The 13,747-nt window shown below is 41.7% G+C and overlaps 1 protein-coding gene and 1 pseudogene across 10 annotated transcripts in view; one reads left to right on the forward strand and one right to left on the reverse strand.

The window, feature by feature from the left end:
- Positions 1 to 4,483: 4,483 nt before the first annotated feature.
- LOC118001930 lies at positions 4,484 to 4,943 on the reverse strand (annotated as a pseudogene).
- A 7,848-nt stretch (positions 4,944 to 12,791) lies between these two features.
- LOC118001899 (afadin) overlaps positions 12,792 to 13,747 on the forward strand; it is a 100,899-nt gene continuing 99,943 nt past the window's right edge. For 7 of the 10 annotated variants that reach the window (XM_034992076.1, XM_034992079.1, XM_034992082.1 and 4 more), the window contains exon 1: positions 12,792 to 13,013. In XM_034992076.1, coding sequence (XP_034847967.1) covers positions 12,839 to 13,013 — 175 coding nt within the window. In that variant the 5' untranslated portion in view covers positions 12,792 to 12,838. The remainder of the gene's footprint in view (positions 13,014 to 13,747) is intronic. The other 3 variants (XM_034992084.1, XM_034992085.1, XM_034992083.1) reach the window with 1 other exon arrangement.

The raw sequence follows: 13,747 nt of genomic DNA on the forward strand, positions 1-13,747 counted from the left end.
TTATATTAAACACTTTTATTTATTTATTTTTTAAAGATTTATTTATTTATTTGACAGAGAGAGACACAGTGAGAAAGGGAACACAAGCAGGGGGAGTGGGAGAGGGAGAAGCAGGCTCCCGCGGAGCAGGGAGCCCGATGTGGGACTTGATCCCAGGACCCCGGGACCATGACCTGAGCCCAAGGCAGACGCTTAACAACTGAGCCACCCAGGCACCCTATATTAAACACTTTTAATAAAATGTAATAGATGAAACTCATTTATATCCATCCCCAAGACTTAAAAATTTTCAAAATTTTGCTGTTCTTTTTTTTTTTTTAAAGATTTTATTTATGGGGTGCCTGGGTGGCTCAGTCGGTTAAGCGTCTGCCTTCGGCTCAGGTCATGATCTCAGGGTCCTGGGATCGAGCCCCGCATCGGGCTCCCTGCTCGACAGGGAGTCTGCCGCTCCCACTCCCTCTGCTACTCTCTCTCTCTGTCAAGTAAATAAATAAAATATTAAAAAAAAAAAAGATTTTATTTATTTATTTGAAAGAGAGAGTAAGCGAGAGAGCATGAGGTGGGGGGTGGAGGAGCAGAGGGAGAGGGAGGAGCAGGCTCCCCTCTGAGCAGGGAGCCTGATGTGGGGCTCCATCCCAGGACCCTGGGATCATGACCTGAGCTGAAGGCAGACGCTTAACTGACTGAGCCACTGAGCAGGCTCCCTCAAAATTTCATTGTTTTTAATTCATTAGTTTTTGTTGTTGTTTTAGCTATTTTAAAGCAATCCTGGGGCGCCTGTGTGGCTCAGTCGTTTAAGCGTCTGCCTTCAGCTCAGGTCATGATCCCAGGGTCCTGGGATCGAGTCCTGCATCGGGTTCCTTGTTGAGCGGGGAGCCGGCTTCTCCCTCTGCCCCTCCCCTTGCTCATGCTCTCTCTCTCTCTCTCTCCCCCTCCCCCCCCTCAAATAAATAAATAAAATCTTTAAAGCAAATCCTGAAAGCTGACATGTTATTTTTCTTCTCCTTCGGTGTGTATCTCAAAAAATCTAACCATAATGCAGTAATCCTGCCAGCAAAGTTAACCATATTCCCTTACTGTTCTCTAATATCTAGCCCATATTGAGATTTCCCTGTCTCTCTGAAAAACTGTTTTTATAGGTAATTTATCTGAATCAGGATCCAAATAAGGTCCACACATTATATTTATTTATCTTATGTCTCTTTTTAATCTAGAGCATTCTCACCCCTCTCCAACCGGACTTTTATTTCATGTCATAGACATGCCGGAAAAAACTGGCTAAATTTTCCTGTAGAATATCCCATACTCCACTTGCCTTTTTTGTTTGCAGGGATGGTGGCGGTATTTGACTTGTTTCCATAGCTTTAAAGCCCAGTTGGCTTCAGATCAAACTATTTGATAAGAATGCTTGGTTAAGTAGTGCTGGTTGCGGTCTGTGGCCGCCCACTGGCTGCACAGTAGGAGGGGACCTGTGTGCCCCTGAACCTCCGGTGCAGATTTTAGCCTTTGTAGATCTGTGCCTAGTCAAGTAGGGCTTACAAAATTGTGATTTTTCTAATTCTATGATTTCTGTCACATTGAGTGGCTGGAATTTTTCTTTAGAAAAAGAAACAAATTTTCTGCATCTAAGTTAAGGAAAGCAGAGTTTCTGAGTTCTTTTACTTGAATTGCTTATTTTCAGGCCAAGGAGTTGGTACCCTAGTTACCTGGAGTGGTGACAGTGATTATGATTTTGTTTTTGGCTTGCATGGTTTTCTTTACTATCATTAGGAATGTGAGGATTTTTTTTTCATTTTTTTAAAATAAGCTTTTTATTTAAATTTTTAAATAAAAATTTATTTTTTATTTGCCAGCCAAACTTTGCTGGCATTGTTATATTAGCTTCAGGTGTACAGTATAGTGATTCAGCAGTTCTATACATTATGCAGTGCTCACCATGATAAGTGTAATTTTGTTAAGATCTTATTATTTTTAAGTAATCTCTACATCCAGTGTGGGGCTCGAACTCACAACCTGGAGGCGAGGAGGCCTGTGTTCCACCGGCGGAACCAGCCAGGTGCCCTTTCATTAGTGTCCTCGTTCATCCCCTTCACCTGCTTCCTCCGTCCCCCACCCCCACCCCTCTGGGAACCATCAGTGTGCTCTAGAGTAAAGATTCTGATTTTTGGTTTCTCTCTCTCTCCTGCTTTTCCTTTGCTTGTTTTGTTTCTTAAATTCCACATACAAGTGAAATCATATGGTACTTGTCTCTCTGACTTACTTCACTTATTAGCATAGTACTCTGTAGATCCATCCACATCATTGCAAATGGCAAGAATTCACTCTTTTTGATGGCTGAGTAGTATTCCATTGTGCCTCCATATACCACCTCTTCTTCATCCATCCATCCATCAGTATGGACACCTGGGCTGTTTCCGTCGTTCGGCTACTGTTGATAATACTGCTGTAAGCATTGGGGTGCGTGTGAGGACTTCTATTTGTTCTGTGTTTCAGTCAGTTTGTAGTCATTATTTTTGCTGGCATTCAGATTTCCCCAGATTTGGCCAGGTGCACCTTTTGGTTGGCTAGAAGGTTCTTTGGAATGAACCAGTTAGTTTTTGAGAACATCTTTTTTTTCTGGCATAACAAGATGTATCAAACTCATCTTGTCCGTTTTCTGACTGACACCTGGATTCAGCCATTTCTCCAAGGAGCTCTGACTCCTTTTAGTGGAGAGTGATATTTAGAGATCATAGTCTAGGTGCTACACGTGCTTATTTTTTGGAGCTTGTCTTTTGCTTCAAGGCCTTTGCATGGAAAGAACTAGAAGATACTTATTTGTTTTGGGGGAAAAAATCCATGAATTTCTTCTGATGTTACCAATTCAGGTTTGGCCTTACAGGTTTTTATTTAATTTCTTTGATTTTTGAAAAATTTTAATCTCCTTTCTCTTACATGGAAAATCTTGTTTTATAACTAAATTAACACAATTACTTGTTTGCTTTATTCTGTCATATAGTTCCAGTATTATACGTAGTAATGCCAATATTACTAAACAGGACTTCTGAATGAAGATTAATATTTCTCTTTTTTTTTAAGATTTTATTTATTAATTTGAGAGAGAGAGAGAGCACAACCAGGGGGAGCGGCAGGCAGAGGGAGAAGCAGACTTCCTGCTGAGCTGGGAGCCTGATACGGGGCTGGATCCCAGGATCCGGGGATCACGACCTGAGCTGAAGGCAGATACTTAACCATCTGAGCCGCCCAGCGCCCCAAGATTAATATTTCTTAGCAAGGTATCTGTTCTTAGAGTCTACCAGGGATGTAACGTCAAAATACTGTTTTCTAACATGACTTGAAAAAAAATTTTTTTTCTGTATGGTAATGTAACCAAGCTGATACATTGTTAGACATTAAATTTCAGTTTGTTTTAAATTTTTAGTGATTATTTTGTGTTAAAATTTAATTATTATTTAAAATAATCACATGGTTCCAAAGTTGAAACTGTGTAATCAGTTGCATTGGGGAAGGCTTTGCTTCCCTGTGGTTTATTCCACTCAAGGAAGGTTTCCTTTTGCAGATGTGATCACGTGCGTCTGTGTGTTTGTGTTTCCTGCCCTTTCATGTAGAAGGTGTCTGCTGTGCATACCGTCCCGCTCCTTGCTTTTCCCAGCCGACTGCATCTGGTGCACTGAGCTGCGTCACAGTGTGAAGAGCTTCTCCTCGTTCCTGCCTCTGGCAGCGTTTTACTCCATTATCCGAAAGTACCAGAGTTGCCTCCTCCTGCGCCCTTTGCTGGGTCGTTGCCACGCTCGTGCCCTGACAGCCAGGCCTGCGGTGAGGTGCTCTGCCTCAGCCTCTCGGCTGTGCTAGCATGCACCTGTGGGTAGAGCCGCAGAGGTGGGACTGCTCTGTCACAGGTCCACGGGGACCTGATTATGCCACATACTGCCAGATTTTGCTCCTTGAGTGTGTACCTTTTTGCCATCACCCAAAATAGAGTATGTTGTCAGAATTTCAGATTTTTACCAGTTCGATTGTTGAGAAATGGCATCGTACTGTTATCTTTATTTGAAGTCATGGGTGAGTTTGTTCATCCTTTTTTATATTTGAGTCATTTTTTACCTCTTTTCTGAGCTCTCTGTTGCGTTTCCGGATGTCTTTTGGCTCATTTTTCAAGTGAATTATTGGTGTTTTTCTTCTCAAATTTTAGGAACTCTATTTTTATTTATTTATTGTGGGGGGAAGGCAAGGAACGGTTTATTCTCACAGCCAAGCAAAGGACGAGGCCCCCAGCCTTGGTAGCAGCTGAGACAGCCCCCTCGGGCCACAGGGTGCAGCAGGTGACGGCGTGGAGCCCGGAGTGTCAGGCCGACCGGCTCCTGTTCCCCTGTGGGTGGTGCTTAGTGAGGGCTGGAGTAGGGGCCTTGACTGTGAGGTAAGAGGCATCTGGAGTGGCTCAGTGGGCTGGGAAGATGTGGCGGGAAATGTCATCAGGAGCCATTCAGTGCCAGATAGGAGGATCTCCCCGGTGCACCCGTGGTGTCTGGATGGAGCCCGGCTCTGAGGCCTCGAGGACGGTGTTGGAGAACAGCGCTCCGAGCAGGTCCTGTTTGTTGGCGGACCGCGGGGTTGCTCCAGCCAGGCTCCTCCCACACAGGCTCTGGAGCTCTGGCTGGCGGCCGGCGCTGTCCCCCACCCAGATGAGGCCGGCTGTGCCTTGTACCAGGTCCACCAGGAGGACCGCACGGACCGCTGGCCGCCCTCGTCCCAGGGGTTCAGCTTCAGTTCTCCGTGCTCCAGGCTTTTCGTGTTGAAGCCCAGCGTCAGGGAGGTGGTACTGATGTCTTCCCCGTTGCATTTCTTGAGGGGATGGTGGTTTTGCCGGCATTGTCCAGGCTGAGCGTGAGCACTTGCTGCTCCCACTCTTTCTGATTCATCTTCAGAATGGTCAGAAGCCGCATGGTTCCGGTAGCCCCCCAGGAACTCTTTCTATATTGGCAGAAATCTGCCATGTTAGTTGGAAATGTTTTTTTTCCCTAGTGTGTCACTTGTCTTTAGAAAATTTGTGTAGTCAGATTTGTTCACGTTTCTTTAGTTGCTGTATGATATATATTTATATTTTAGTGTGTAATTTTTAAAATATAGATTTCCATAAAGGTGTTTGTTTATTACACAATAAAAACTTTAAAACCACTGTGTGACCTGAACATGTGGACCTTGTCGAAAGGTGTACTTAAAACTCTTCATAGAAATGTTCTCCGTGACTGTGGCCAGACTGCAAGGGAAACTGCCTGGAGTTAGGGACATTGTGTAACCCCATTCATAGGAACCATCATGGCTCAGTAGAGAGAACGATGGCATTTTGTGTGTGCACACGTGTGAGAGAGACAGTAGGGCTACCAGGTTTGTAGATCAAGGAAATGCATCAGCCATAATGTATCCAGACTTTATCAAGGAATTCAGCAGCATCTTTAGTCACATTCTTGTGTTGATGATCTGGCTGTAGTACAGTTAGATGAATGAGGAAGCAGTTGTACTCAAAGGCTGATTAGTGCCAAGCTGAGAAGCGTTCCTAGTTGGTAACTAGCGTGCAAATGACTCAAGAATTTAAATTTACTGGAACCTCGTGAGAATCAACAAATTAGGTGGTAACCAAAAAGCTAATGTAGTCTTACATTGCATTAATTACAGGTGTCCTGTTAGAAACAGCAGTGTACTTAGAGTTGATCAGAGCTACACATTTGGAATCCTGTGATCAGTACTGGAAATGGTGTCAGGCCGGGTGGATAGAACACTAATGTGTTCAAGAGAAAAGTACGTGGATTTGGAATTTTGTCACAGGAAAGAGAACAGTTGGAGGAACTAGAATTAGAATGCCATTCTGGAAAGGGACTAGACTTGTTCTAAATCCTCAGTTCTCCACAGGGGCAGTTTTGTCTCCTGGAGGATGTATGCAGATGTCTGGAGACGTTTTTGGTTTTCACAACTGGGGGGGTGCTACTGGCATGTAGGTTATAGAGGCCGGGGTGTTCTCGCATCCCGCAGTGCCTAGCACGCCTCCCACAGTACAGAATTCTGCAGTCCCAAATGTCACGGGGCAACTCTCACCTGTAGCAAGAAAAAGAAGTGCATTTTACCTTGTAGCCCAGGGTATACACAGGAATGACTGGAATTAAGATTTCATGAGCCAGTACTTGCCCCGTTTCCTTACCCAGAGTGCATTGTACCCAGTAGAAATCATCTATTCTATACCATTTCATTAATAAGTGGGGAAAAAATCATTCATAAACCATGGTTTGAATATAGGCCTAAATAATACCAAAGGATAAAATTAAGCCCAACTGGTAAAGCCACAGGAGATGAATTTGCTTTTGTATAAAACCCTACTTTCCTGCTGTCGAGCTGTACAAAGAAAGAACGGCCTGCATGGCCAGTGAGTTTGCCATCACTGGAGTTGTCATGGGGGTTTCTTAACTTGAGGTCTAGGAACAGACGTCATGGGGTCTTGGAACAGATGGGAAGGTCATTACATCTTTATTTTTAGTAAATAAATTTTTGTTAACCTATACCTGAAATTTATCATTTTCTTCACTTAAGAGATTATACTCATATCTACTTCAAAATTAGAGTTGTATGAATCAACTCTGGAACTTATTATGCTAGTAAAGATGCACTAATTTTTACTATATTATGGTTTTTAAAAATTATTTATTTTTTAAAATAGATTTTATTTATTTATATGACAGAGAGAGAGAGTGTACAGGCCGGGGGAACGGCAGGGAGAGGGAGAGGCAGGCTCCCCACTGAGCAGAGAGCCCAATGCAGAGCTCAATCCCATGACCCTGAGATCATGGCCTGAGCCTAAGGCAGAGGCTTAACCAACTGAGCCACCCAGGCGCCCCAAGAGGAAACTCTTAATCTGTATTCTGTAGTTATCTGAAAGGTAGTTCAATATAAAACAAACCCATTTACTTAGTTTTTACAGAAACCTCTTAAGGTACCATTTACAAGGTACTGTAATTAGAAACAAAAAGGGGGGCGGTCGCTTAGCTGGCTCAGTGGGTAGATCATGCAACTCTTGATCTCTGGGTTGTAAGTTAGAGCCCCACATTGGGTGTAGAGATTACTTAAAATCTTTTAAAAAGAAAAGAAAAGGGACGAATAAGCAAAGAAAAGAGACAAACAGACTCAATACAGAGAACAAACTGGTGGCTGGGGGAGAGGGGTTGGAGGGGTGAACTAGGTGAAGGGGATTAAGAGGACACTTGCGGTGATGAGCACTGAGAAATCTGTAGAATTGTTGAATTGTTATATTCTACACCTGAAACTGATACAGCACTGTATGTTAATTATACTTGATAATAAATACATAAATAATTTTTTAAAAAGAAAACATAGGGTTTCTTAGTAGCTCCCCACCCATAGGAATGGAGAGTTAGGTGGGAAGGGTAGGCAAATGGCCCCATTGGGAATGAATGAGCCTGGTGAGGACATTTGACAGTTGTTACTTATTTTAAGCTTTCCTGAAATGCATATAATTTTAAAGTTTAATAAACAGTGTTTATACAAGTAAGATTCCAGAAACCCATATTCAAGTATTTCTTCCATTTTCCATCTAAATTATTAACACTCAAATGGCTGTTATCCAGTTGATTGATTTACGTACTAATAACGTGTGTGTGTGTGTGTTTTGAGGCACAGCTGTATTTTTTCTTAACATTTTGCACCTATTGGGCGCCTGCCTGGGTGGCTCAGTTGGTTAAGCGACTGCCTTCGGCTCAGGTCATGATCCTGGAGTCCCGGGATCGAGTCCCGCATCGGGCTCCCTGCTCGGCGGGGGGTCTGCTTCTCCCTCTGACCCGCCCCCCTCTCCTGCTCTCTCTCTCTCATTCTCTCTCTCAAATAAATAAATAAAATCTTTAAAAACAAAACAAAAACAAAACATTTTGCACCTATTTTTGGAGGCACCAGCATTAGAAATGAATTATGTGTGTGTAATAAAGTGGTGTGTTCTGTCCACTGCCCTTTCTTCCATGGGGAGTTGGGTGATTCCCTGTTTCAGTTAGCGGTGCTTTGCTGCAGGCTAGGAAATGGCTTCACATAAATCCTGGACACAATGAGAAGAAAGATGGATTAGCACGGTCGACCGATGCAGGTTTGGAACAAATGGTTCTGAGTAGTTTGAGCAAAAGGAGATTTGGGATTGCCCTGGTGAGTTTTTACTGGTTTGGAGAGGGCCAGTTGATTATCAGTTTCATTAATTAATAAGATATTGATAAAATATTTCAAAGCTAATCTCTACCTTTAGTCCTTTGTTCTTTGCATTGGCTCTCTAGTAATTTATAATATAGCCTTCTGTGGTTTGGGGTTTTTGTTGTTGTTTTTGGTCTATTCTTTCTGATAAATACTAAAATAATTTTGTTTCCAAGTTATCATTAAATCCACCCCAAGTAGTGTTCATTTCTATTGTAATAATCCTTGTGATAATATTTCTCAGGGAGAAGTTTATACAAAGGTAAATATACACCTTTAGGAAAGAAAGAAACTTGTTTTCCTTTCAGGAAAAATAACCCTTAAGGAAAGGAAAACAGGTGATACATTGTGTCTTCTGCCTCTCACGTAGATTATTGCTGTTGGCATATGGTAGCGGTCTGTGCTGATTATAGTACTTACCCCAGTTTACCGCAGTTACTGGCCTACCTGCTCTGAACACAAGTTTCTTCCTGAAAGTATGCTGCCAACAAGTAGGCACTTCATTTAGGTATTGGAGGATCTACAACAGTGTTTTTAAATTTTAAATGTTGTCTCTTGGGTATTTGTGTAAGGACTTTGTTAAGGAAACATTTGTCTTTGTAAAATTATAACTGTATTGGCTGCAACACTATCAGAATATTAGCCCTGTTATTGAAACTTCAGGGCTGCTTATTACAGATTCCAAGTTTTGCTCTAGAGTCCTTATCAGTTCAGAGCAGACAAACCACAGATGGAAGAATCAGATACTGTTTTTGGAAGTTTTGACTCAAATTTGTTATTTTTATGTGCGAAGCAATGTATTAGAGACTGAAGGAGGGCCTAGAACAATGAATCAGAGACTCCCTAGGAAAGCTATCCTTTAGTGGGAGCGCTGATTGCTAGTTCTTTATATAGTTTACTCCTCAAAACAAGCTTATTTTCATTTTATAATTAAGGAAATTGGAGCTCACATGCATATCAGAGAGCTCACTCAAAGATACAGCTGTTAAGTTGAAATACCAACTTATTTCTACCCTTGCTGCAAACTCCCAGGTGTCCCTTGCACCATGCAGTGGCCAGGCTCCTAGGCTAATAGAGGAATTAATCTGGCACTGCATGCGGTGTGAGCCTGGCCTCCGATCCCAAAGTGAGCATTAAGATACTTAAGATCTGTCTGGCGGGTGATTCCGGCAAGTCATTGACCCCTCTCAGTGTCAGAATTCTTTCTCTTCACTGTTTTTCTGGAACTCCTCTTGTACTTGTTGTAAAGAAAAGGAAGACATTCATACCAGTCTTCCTCTAGATGATGCAGTGACTTGAAGAAGGGACTGCAGAGCGTGGTGGTGTAGAAGTTGAGGTTTCGTGGGACAGCTAATGCTGGCTGCTTCTCAGCCCTGCTCCTTGGCAAGCTGTCTGATCATAGTTAAAACATACTTAAAACCTCTGTGGGCCTTCTTTTGTACCCCCCTGTAAAGTCGAGATGATAATAGTATCTAGTTCATGTTTGAGGAATTAAATGCTGAACTCTTAGTATCTGGCACGTGGTAGCCCTTAATATACGTTAGTTATTATTTTTTGTTAGTTTGGTCATTACACACCAAACTTTAAGGTTCAAGAACTTGATTTTACCAATCTTTTCAGGTCTGATAAAATTCTGTGGACTTAGTCACACAGGCCAAACTTGTATTTGGCTGAATAATTAAACACGGGGCTAATGTATTAATTTATTAAGGTGTTATTCTAATAACAGCTACACTCAGGTATTGTGTGATATTGAGGTAACCAAGCAAACTAAGTTAATATTTATTAACATTTATCTAGTGTGAATGAGATCAAAGGTAGTTTTAATAGGCTGCTTTATTTAGGCTAGGTGTAGAACCTGGAGATTTGTTTCTTTAAAAACATCTACAGAAATATTATTTCTCTGTAGACACGGGTACTATTGCTTGCTGGATCTCTACCCTTGGGTTTACTCCTTTTTTTCCTTTTATCTCAACATTTTATGTGAGATCAGTACCAGAACCACATTAATAACGGAGATTTTGTATTTGTAGTTTCCTCTTAAAAACAGTAGTAATCTATACATAAGGGATTTTCATGAGGGTGATTGAGGGATCTCCTCCTTTCCATGCTTGCCTTACCAAATTCATTCTTGATCATTTCCTTGGTGTTCTTGCCAAGTTGGGCATTCCCTCCCAGATCTTTGATGTCTGGTATTTTGGAGTTTTTTGTGGACAGTTACCAGGGAGAGTGGTGCTTTCTTGTCTTTGGGATCCACAGGTACACCTGTCTTATTCTTGTCACAAATGATGTAAAATTACTCTGTTAACAAAATGATCGAGTGGGAGGTTACTTTGCCTCTTTGGTTTGACTTCATCTATAAAGCATGAGCCCTGGGAGAAGCCAGGGCCAATTAATATTTGAGATCGTTAGGTGTAATATAAAGGTGATTTCAGAGTGGCAGTGGTGATGGTATCAGAATCCTGGGATGAAAGTAGGACTCCCATAATAAACACATTCATGCAGCTAAATGTGTAGAGTAATTCTTGTTTCCTACTGTGTTGTCTTAGGATAGCCTGAGGAGGGTGGTGGATAGGGAGAGTAGAGAAGCATAGAAGGGAGGGGTGCGGGGAGGGGGCCCGTGAGCAAAGGAGAGCCGGGGAAGGAAGCCCTGCAGGGGGAAGTGTTCAGACAGCTCCTGGCACCCAGGAAGTACTTGGTGCCCCGGAGCTATTTGTCGTACCGGTAATGCAGTGCTTAAGTAGTAATAATAGTACTGTACTGTGCTGACGTACACATTTACAGTGTAGGGGCATCTTTCACATCTGGAGGTTTCAGGGTTGCCAGACTAAAAGATAAACCTTTAAAAGGATGTTGTTTAAATTTCTTTGCTGCTTGACCTAGGCTAACAAAGAGGCAGTTTATATGATTTTGAGAGACCGGGGCAGGACTATTAACATAACTCCCATTTTGCTAACTCATAAAGCTTTTTTCAGCCTCACCCCCATAATCAATGGCCCTACTTCAACCCAAGATCTGTTTCAGTGGTATTTATTTATTTATTTATTTATTTATTTATTTATTTTTACACACATGCTCACTTACTCTCTGTTTTCCCTGGGGCAGTGGGTAATGGGTAGGACGGACTGACTGCCTAGTAGACAGGATCTGAGCAAGCACAGTAAAGCTTTGGGGCTAGAAATATGTCTTAATGTCTCATTTTCTGTTTTAATTTTCATATAGTTTATACAGTTAGCCACATTCTAATATCCCACAACCATTATAATTATTAAGGCGTAATTATTAGTGAAGAATAAGCAAATAGATTGGGAGGAAGTAGAGAAAGCTTACTTGTGATGGGCTTTGAGCCCATAGAAAGGCCATTGCCAGGAGTAAAGCTAAGGAGTGACATCATCTGACTTACTTTTAACAAAACTTTGGATGGATTCTAGGTGTCTACTGAAGGTGGAATGACTTGACGTGCTAGCGTGGAGGGCGAGAAGTGGGAAGAACTGATGAGCCAGTGGACCTTTGGTGGTGCTGGGGGCAGTGAGGGTGGCCAAGGAGTTAGAAACACTGCTTGGAATTTCATCAGGACCTGTGCTTTCTTTCTCCAAGTTCAGGCTCTGGACCTTACACCCTCCGCTCCCCCCCCCCACCTCCCCAGGGAAACTGTAACCCACCAAACAACCAGATTCTCTCTGATACAGTGGCTCATCTGTGGGATATGAACCACTGAGTGTTAGGGTTGTAGCAGAAGGCCTGGAAGCCCATGTGAGTTTCACCTGACTGAACTGCGTTCTAATTAAAAAGGGAAACAAGGAAATAACAGGAAAGAACGTCGCATAGTTACATGGGCCACAGTCTTACAGTGGTATTTCTTCACTTGTAAGACCATTGTATTTTTCTCTAGAAGTAAGGTTTTGAGAAAAATCTAAATTGTGTTCATTGATTTTGGGCAAGTAGTTCATATTAAAATTAGTTACAATTATATTCTGCAAAAGTTAAAGAGTTTCCATTTATTCACATTCATGGTAGAATTGGGGCTAACATTTCCCCTGTGGTTTTAGAATGTCTCTTTCTTCATTGAGGCTTTATATTCTCCAGGTTGGGCAGGACCTCAAGGATTGATAAGCGTGGACTTTGGGGACCTGTGGATCTGGATTTTAACTCTGGATTTGCCATATAACTACTTGAGCAAGCAATTTAAACTTTATGTTTTAATGACCAAATCTTGAAAATAGAGTTTAGTAATAAATCTACTTAACTGGGCCATTATAAAGACATAGTAAAATACTGCATGTCAAGGTATGCTTGGTACTTGCTGAAGACTCATTAATATTAGCTGTTACTAACATCAGCTACCTCTACAGCTGTTGTCTTAGATGTGAGATGAGTAAGCAGAAGTTGTAAATAACTTGTCCCAAGTCACATAATTAAATTTGAGGACTAAAATGCCATGTCTCTCAGTTTCTGAGATGTTTATGGTAATGAAACATTTTTAAAAAGTGGTGAATACTGTTTTTCATTTATTATTGTTACAAAAAGTGAATCTTTTTAGAATGTTGTTTTTCCAAAAATGTATCTTTTTGTTTTCTTTTAGGATTTGGAGTTCCATGGAGTGATGAGATTTTATTTTCAAGATAAAGCTGCTGGGAATTTTGCAACAAAATGCATTCGGGTCTCTAGTACTGCCACCACTCAAGATGTGATCGAGACGCTGGCGGAGAAATTCCGGCCTGACATGCGGATGCTGTCATCCCCCAAGTACTCCCTCTATGAAGTGCACGTCAGCGGAGGTCCGTGCGCACACACATGGGGAGCTGGCGGGGTGTCCCCTTCTTGGATAGAGAGCTCCCAAAACACTTTTTGGTCCCCAGGGCAGCTCAGTCACAGCCCTGCTTTCCCGCAGGTCCTTCTCTTTCTGGAGGGGCTGGGGAGCATTTGACAGGCGGGCAAAATGTTTGTGTGTCTGCGAAACGTTCTTAGGAGATCTTGGCACACACATCTGTGGGAAGTTAGAATGAATGTGTTAATTTAATACATGTTTATTTCTTCAGAGATAAGTAGCATGACATTTCCTCATAAAATTAGCCAGGCGTTCCAGGCGTCGTACACACACTGATGATGCAATATGCTACTTGCTTTTGGAGCAATAGTTGATGTAACTCTTATGTGTAGAGTATAATATTACAATTAATTTTAACCCAGTTAAATATTATATGAGTATGAGTTATCAGTCTTACAAAAAATGAGTATTTTGTAATGTGAGATAGTATATTTTCATTATTATTTGGGAATAATTAGGGCATCTTGAGGAAATTGTCTTACGTAGTTAGTGATTTCTCCTTGTTTTTAATGTTTAAAATTTCTTAAAATATCCTATGTATCTATATCAAGTAGCAATTTTAAGTTGGACTGATTAGAAATGTAGAAATTTCTAAGAATTTTTTATGAGTGCTTTGGAAGTATTGAGTCACCTATAAAAAATACAAATCTCAATTAATGCAGCAAATAAAAGATTACATACAGC

The sequence above is a fragment of the Mirounga leonina genome, unplaced genomic scaffold (assembly GCF_011800145.1).
Source record: "Mirounga leonina isolate KUSES-001 unplaced genomic scaffold, KU_Mleo_1.0 Mir_55, whole genome shotgun sequence".
Lineage (NCBI taxonomy): Eukaryota > Metazoa > Chordata > Mammalia > Carnivora > Phocidae > Mirounga > Mirounga leonina.